General features: G+C 44.0%; 2 protein-coding genes across 2 annotated transcripts in view; one reads left to right on the forward strand and one right to left on the reverse strand.

Moving 5' to 3' along the window:
• Nucleotides 1-303, reverse strand: part of LOC126994338 (fatty-acid amide hydrolase 1-like) — an 8447-nt gene extending 8144 nt beyond the window's left edge. The window contains exon 1 of the mRNA XM_050853671.1: nucleotides 145-303. Coding sequence (XP_050709628.1) covers nucleotides 145-303 — 159 coding nt within the window. The remainder of the gene's footprint in view (nucleotides 1-144) is intronic.
• Nucleotides 304-1258: 955 nt separating this feature from the next.
• LOC126994339 (transmembrane emp24 domain-containing protein eca-like) lies at nucleotides 1259-7368 on the forward strand. The gene is made up of 6 exons (XM_050853672.1): nucleotides 1259-1350; nucleotides 2027-2177; nucleotides 2817-2932; nucleotides 3040-3144; nucleotides 5276-5422; nucleotides 5858-7368. Exons 2-6 carry the CDS (start codon nucleotides 2036-2038, stop codon nucleotides 6005-6007), a joined length of 660 nt encoding a protein of 219 aa, XP_050709629.1. The 5' UTR covers nucleotides 1259-1350; nucleotides 2027-2035; the 3' UTR covers nucleotides 6008-7368.
• The last annotated feature ends 230 nt before the right edge of the window (nucleotides 7369-7598 follow it).

Genomic DNA, 7598 nt, shown 5'->3' on the forward strand with positions numbered 1-7598 from the left:
GGTGTGTGTGTGTGTGTGTGTGTGTCACCCGCACTATATAACCTACATGTATGTCTGTGTACACGAGCGCGCCGAGCATTCCGTGTGCGCGCCTTACCAAAAGCTGCCTGCACGTGTCTGTCCCTGGGCGGGGATGTAGGGCACCTGGTCACTGGAGTACCGGGCGGCGCGGGCACAGAAAGAGGTCATTCGTATGCGTGGCGGGAGTGGCAGACGGGCCTTCTCTGATACGGTGGCTATGTAGCGACCGGCCGGGGACGGGAGGGGCAGGGGACGCGGTAGGCCGGCGTCTCTTAACCCCATTTGGAATTTTGCACATTTCCTTGTACTCAGTTAAGGGCTGTGGTTGTAAGACTTTGGACGCTCTCACCTCGGGGGCGTTAGTAATTTTTCTGGGGCGCGAACCCTTGAGAAAAAAGTTAAATTTTCTGCTGTTCAGGTATTTGCTATTGTCTATATCCTTACCCCTTATCCTTTATCTGTATTTCCTCCTGCCTATGACTAGAACGCTTTCAAGAGGAGGGTATCAGGACACCTCGAGTCTCCTCCCGAAACTGACCTCTCTTTCGGCCACCTCTTTGGATTATTTTTTTTAGGAGCAGCGAGTAGCGGGCTTTTTTTTTTATTATTGTTTTCTTTTTTTGTGTGCCCTTGAGCTGTCTCCTTTGTTGTAAAAAAAAAAAAAAAAGGCCTATTGTTGAAAAATTTATGAGGAAATGGAAAATTTTCGCTCAGAGAGAGAGAGAGAAAGAGAGAGAGAAAGAGGAAGGGAGCAAGGGAACTCTCTCTTTTTCTCTCTCTCTCTCTCTCTCTCAATTTGTAAGGAAGAGAGAGGAATAGAGAAGGAAATAACAAGAGAGAGAGAGAGAGAGAGAGAGAGGAAGGGAGGAAGGGACCTCTCTCGATCTCTCGATCTCTCTCTCTCTCTCTCTCTCTCTCTCTCTCTCTCTCTCTCTCTCTCTCTCTCTCTCTCAGTAAGAAAAAACAGTAAAAAGACAGATTTAAAATTAAGTAAAAGCATAATTTGTATCAAGATGTGAATTAAAAAATATAAAATTCTCGATATTGTTACACGTCAGAGGTAGCGATACAGAGTCAAGGAGGAGTCTATAGTCTCTTAACTTTAATAACAACGTAATATATTCCTTTACATAGACACACATATAAACACTAATTGATACTTTATTAATTACTTATTTATATGTCACTGGTATATTTGTAATTATTTAATGAGGGTTTATTATCGAGAAAGGACTATAGACTCTCATTTGAGCTTTGTTTACATCGTGGTGGCGCTGGTGGTTGAGGTTGACGTGTAACAGCTTTAAGGAAGAAAACGTCAACAAAAAGGTAAATATTAAAGAAAATACGATAAATAAAGGAATAACAAAGATAGGAAAAGGAAGAGAAAAGATAGGAGACAATAAAGAGGGTATGGAGGTAAGAGAAAAAGGGAGAGAAGGAGGAGAAAAGGGAGGGAAAGGAAGGGAAAGGGAGGGAGAGAGTGCACATGTGTTTTGCTTACGGAAGAGAAAAAGTTAAATAATTATAAAAATACGTGAAATAAAGTGATAAAGAGGGTGAGAGGAGGAGAAGGAAGGAAATAAGTAAGGAAATAAGGAATAGGGGAATATATTAACAGCTGGAAAGAGGGAATGAAGAGATAAGTTGAAGAAAAATATGTGAAATTAGTGAAGGAAAATAGGAAATAATAGAAAATATAATTGGAAGCAGAATAGGAAGAAAATCATTAATAAGAAAAAGATGTGAAATTAGGGAAGAAGGAAAATAGGAAATAAAATAAAAGAAGAAATAACAGAAAATAGAATTGGCAAAACAGGAGGATAAAGCAGAATAGGAAGAAAATCAATAATAATAAGATGTGAAATTAGTTAAGAAAGGAAGAAAAAAATAGGAAATAACAAAAAATAGTATCGGTAAAACAGGAGACGAAAGCAGAATAGGAGGAAAATCATCAATAAAAAAAACACCAGTATCACACCCACTCTTCCATTACCTACCCCAGTCTTCCGCGATGTCTTCCGGTGCGCGCCCCCTCCTGCTGGTGGTGCTCGGGGTGGTGCTCTGCGGCCTGGCGGAGGGGCTGTACTTCCACATCGGGGAGACGGAGAGGAAGTGCTTCATCGAGGAGATTCCCGACGAGACCATCGTGACGGGTGAGGGCCAGTGTGTGTGTGGGACAGAGTGGTTTGTCTAGTATTACACCCATTGCACTGAAATATGTGACACCTTCGCTCTGATATATCTTGTCTTTATGGCTATTTCCTACAGAGATTGCCAGTGTTATGATGTCAGGTCTGGTATATTATAAAAAGAAGGTGTCAGGTTTGGTTAGATCTCTCAAGTAATTGTTTTGGATAATATACAGTTTCACCCAACCAACGATTTTCTTGAGTGGTTTTCTGGTGAGAGTTGTTGTGTTTAGCATGATTTTGTACCTCATTTCCGTCGCAAATGTCTAGTTTTCGAGTTATGGCTCTTTTTAAGTTATGCCTATCCCCTGCCCTCAACGATCCTGGGGGCACTGTGAGGCGCTTCATTTGTAGGTATTTCCTGAGTGCTTGTCATTTGTTTTCTTACTTTCAAATATAGATAGTTAGAGCGGCTAATCACACTGACATGATTTCTTGACGTATAAATAAAACTTCTACTCTTCCTTTACACCACTGAAGATGGTGGCAGTGTCCACCGAAACAGTTTGGTTAAAAATATAACTCTATCGTCTGCCAGTGTGGGTTTTATTTATAGATAGTTACATCACTACCACCATTACCCCTCACTACCCTCCCCCCCAGGCAACTACAAGCTGCAGCTGTTTGACCCCAAGACGGGCGGGTTCATGCCCTCCTCGCCGGGCCTGGGCATGCATGTGGAGATCCGGGACCCAGACGACAAGGTGCTCATGTCCAGGGTGAGTGCGCACATGCCATCCTTTGTGTGAAGTATATATAAATATGTACATATATGCGTACATCTCCCTCACCTCTGTGTTCACCTAACCTGTGTGTGTTTCTGCAGGTGTACAGCAGTGAGGGTCGCTTCACCTTCACCTCCCACACACCGGGCGAACACGTCATCTGCCTCTACTCCAACACTACCAAGTGGTTCTCAGGCGCCAAGCTGGTGAGTGGGGGAGTCTCAGGCTGGTATTACAAGACTCTGCCATATCACATCAGCTATTTCTAAAGGTCAAGGAGAGGATCAATCACGTTCCAATGAGTGTTTTTTTAGGCTCATGGTACAGAGGAAGGATCAAACTACCACCAGGGTCATAAAACTACCCCTGGAAATGCCCACAACTACTACTAAAGCCTGGTCAAATATGTGTTCTTGGGCGGCGAAATGTTTCATAATACGTCCTTCACACTCCTCGTCAGAAGCAGGTAACAGGTGGTGGGAACAGCTGGGAGACTTTGAGCCTAATCCAACCAAGCCCATGCATGACCTGACTCAGACTCACCCAGCTGCTTACACCACCAGCTTCTTATTCTCCTTCTTTTATTATTTTACAGCAAAGGAGACGGCTCAGGGGCAACAAAAAGAGTACAGAGAAAAAAAAAAAGCCCGCTACTCACCGCTCTCATAATAAACAAAAGCAGAGAGTGGCCAAAATAGAGGTCAATTTCGGGTGGATAGGTGTCTAATGAGAGTCACATTTAAAATACTCCAAGTCAGATACAGTCACCTCATGATTAACACGAGGGTTGCGTTCCTGGAGATGTCGTGTTATGTAAAATCGCGTTATTTGAACATAATTTCCCCATACGAAACAGTAGTAATAGGGGGGGGGGCGGGTTATGTTCCTGGGCACTGGGAAAGTCTGTCTATTGGGGATTTTGTTTCTTTAACCTTAACCCGGTAGCAGCGAGGGTCATGTTTCTTAATGGTCCCTCCAAGTGAGAAAAATGAAAAAAAATCACCCCTCACACAAGCCATTTCATAATATATATCAAAGCATTTGTGATCAGATTATGCATCATCTATTTTTTTGGGGTTATATCATGGCACAAATTTGGCCCGTCGCTGCTACACGGTAAAGCCACAAATTTGGCCCGTCGCTGCTACACGGTAAAGCCACAAATTTGGCCCGTCGCTGCTACACGGTAAAGCCACAAATTTGGCCTGTCACTGCTACATGGTAAAGCCACAAATTTGGCCTGTCATACATGGTAAAGCCACAAATTTGGCTGGTAAAGCCACAAATTTATTGTCGCTGCTAGTAAAAAATTTAATCGTTGTTACACGGTAAAGCCACAAATTTGGCCGTCGCTGCTACACGTAAAGCCACAAATTTAGCCTGTCGCTGCTACACGGTAAAGCCACAAATTTGGCCCGTCGCTGCTACAAGGTAAAGCCACAATAAAGCCACAGCTTTGGCCCGTCGCTGCTACACGGTAAAGCCACAGATTTGGCCCGTCGCTGCTACATGGTAAAGCCACAAATTTGGCCCGTCGCTGCTACACGGTAAAGCCACAAATTTGGCCCGTTGCTGCTACATGGTAAAGCCACAAATTTGGCCTGTCACTGCTACATGGTAAAGCCACAAATTTGGCCCGTCGCTGCTACATGGTAAAGCCACAAATTTGGCCCGTCGTTGCTACATGGTAAAGCCACAAATTTGGCCCGTCGCTGCTACTGGGTTAAAAAAAAACATTATTAATACATTAGTTGGTCACGGAAACAAAATATTTATCTTGAGTCAGTAGGGGAGCCAGAGGGAGAGGCCATGAGTAAGATGAATTAATATAGCAACACATCAAGGCAGGTATTGTCAGACGCTTCAAACCCGCCCATCAACTATTCCCAAGGGCGGAAAAGGAGATCAGCCGGGTTGTAATGAGTGTTTTTATACGTTCATAACACAAAAGAAGGGCTAGACTACCAGAAGGGTCATAAAGTTATCCCTAGAAATGCACAAAGCTCCTAAGAAAGCCTAGTGAAATGTGTGTGCTGGGGCGTCGAACTGTATAAGAACATGGCCCCATCTCACGGTGCTGAATAAAAACCCCCAACCCTTACATCACCACCCCTATTAACACCCCCATTTCTCCCCATTACAGAGGGTCCATTTCGACATCCAAGTAGGGGAACACAAACAAACAAACTATCTTGAGTCAGTAGGGCAGCCAGAGGGACAGGGCCAGGAGGAAGATGAATGAATATAGCAACACATCAATGCTCGCGATACTGAATAAAACCCCTCAACCCCTTACATCACCACCCCTATTAACACCCCCATTTCTCCCCATTACAGAGGGTCCATTTCGACATCCAAGTAGGGGAACACGCTATCGATTACGCCTCCATGGCCCAGAAGGAGAAGTTGACGGAGCTACAGCTGAGGGTGAGACAGCTGCTGGACCAGACCGAACAGATTAACAAGGAACAGAACTACCAGCGGGTGAGTGGGGGAGGGGGAGAGGGTGGGAGAGAGAAGGGAAGGGAAGGTGGTTTTGGTAAGGAAGAGAGAGTGAGGGGAGAGGAGAGAGAGCGAAAAGTTGGATGAGAGAGAGAGAGAGAGAGAGAGAGAGAGAGAGAGAGAGAGAGAGAGAGAGAGAGAGAGAGAGAGAGAGAGAGAGAGAGAGAGAGAGAGAGAGAGAGAGAGAGAGAGAGAGAGAGAGAGAGAGAGAGAGAGAGAGAGAGAGAGAGAGAGAGAGAGAGAGAGAGAGAGAGAGAGAGAGAGAGAGAGAGAGAGAGAAAGATAGATAGAGAGAGAAAAGATAGATAGATAGATAGAGAGAAAGAGAGTATTTACATGTAACTTTAGAAATTTTATCACAAGACTAACACTTACTTCTTCTCCTCCTCCTCCTCCTCCTCCTCCCCCCCACAACAGTACCGAGAGGAGCGATTCCGCCAGACCTCCGAGGCAACCAACCAGCGTGTTCTGTGGTGGTCAGTGGGCCAGGTCGTGATCCTCATGGGCATGGGAGTGTGGCAAATGAGGCACTTGAAGAGCTTTTTTGAGGCTAAGAAGCTGGTGTGAGGAGGAGGAGGAGGAGGGAAGAGGAGGAGGAGGTATTCTGTGGGTTGTGTTTGAAGTAAGAGGGTAAGGAAGGAAGAGGAAGGAAGAAGGAAGAAGATAGAGAAGAAGAAGAAGAAGGAGGAGGAGGAGGAGGAGGAGGAAGGAAGAGGAGGAGGAGGAAGTGTACTGTGGGTTGTGTTTGAAGTAAGAGGGTAAGGAAGGAAGAGGAAGGAAGAAGGAAGAAGATAGAGAAGAAGAAGGAGGAGGAGGAGGAGGAGGAAGACTTGGTTGTGTTTGATAACAGGAGGAAGAGGAAGATAAAGGAAGAAGAAGAAGGAGGAGGAGGAGGAGGAGGAGGAGGAGGAGGAGGAGGAGGAGGAGGAATATGAAGAAGGAAAAGAGAGAGAGAGAGAGAGAGAGAGAGAGAGAGAGAGAGAGAGAGAGAGAGAGAGAGAGAGAGAGAGAGAGAGAGAGAGAGAGAGCAGAGGAAAAAAAAAAAGGAAAAAAGAGATGAAAAGAAGGAGGAGGAGGAGGAGGAGGAGGAAGATGAGGGATGGTTGTATAAGAGAGAGAAGAAGGAGGAGGAGGAAGAAGAGGAAGAGGAGGAGGAGGAGAAGGGAAAAAATGTGTGTGTGTTTGTTTGTGTGTTTAAATTATCATTCCAGATCTTCCATTCCATTCCCTTCTCTCTCCTTCCTTCCTTCCTTCCTTCCTTCCTTTTCTTTTTCCTTCCTTCCTTCCTTCCTTCTTTCCTTCCTTCCTTCCTTCCTTCTCTCTTTCCTTCCTTCCCTCCCCTTTCTTCTCTCTCCTCTTTTTCCTTCCTTCCTTTCTTTCTTCCCTTTCTTCCCTCTCCTCTCTTTCCTTCCTTCCTTCCTTCCTTCCTTCTTTCTTTTTCCTTCCTTCCCTCCCCTTCCTTCTCTCTTCTCCTCTCTTTCCTTCCTTCCTTCCTTCCTTCCTTCCTTCTTTCTCTCTTTCCTCTCTCCTTCCTTCCTTCCTTCTCTGTTTCCTCCCTCCTTCCTTCCTTCCTTCCTTCCTTCCTTCCTTCCCTCCTTTCTTCTCTCTCCTCTCTTTCCTTCCTTCCTTCCTTCCTTGTGTGTGTGTGTATATGTGTGTGTGTGTGTGTGTGTGTGTGTGTGTGTGTGTGTGTGTGTGTGTGTTTTGTAATTCCACGCTTTAGCAATCTCACTAAAAACAAACAAATACGAACAAACAGAAAATTAAAAAATACACTGTTTGTTCGTGAGTGTGTTTGTGCGGCGTTTGTGCAATGATTTAATTTCCCGTTTTCTTTTCTGTTTGTGATTAACTTATGATATTTTTTTTTTTTAATATTTGCTCTGTTTGATTTTGGAAACTTGTTGAAATTAAACGGATTTCTTATATCATGTGTTTTAATTCATACCTATTATTATTATTATTATTATTATCATTATCATCATTATTATTATTATTATTATTATCATATATGTAATTCTAAGGAGGTTGCGGCATTTATGAAAATGACCAATAATAATAATAATAAACAAGTTGTCTAGTTTAATACCTTACCTTTTCTTCTTCCCTTCTACAGTTGAGATAATGAAGGGCTGCTGCTGCTGATGGTGATGATGAT

This window comes from Eriocheir sinensis, unplaced genomic scaffold (assembly GCF_024679095.1).
Source record: "Eriocheir sinensis breed Jianghai 21 unplaced genomic scaffold, ASM2467909v1 Scaffold776, whole genome shotgun sequence".
NCBI lineage: Eukaryota > Metazoa > Arthropoda > Malacostraca > Decapoda > Varunidae > Eriocheir > Eriocheir sinensis.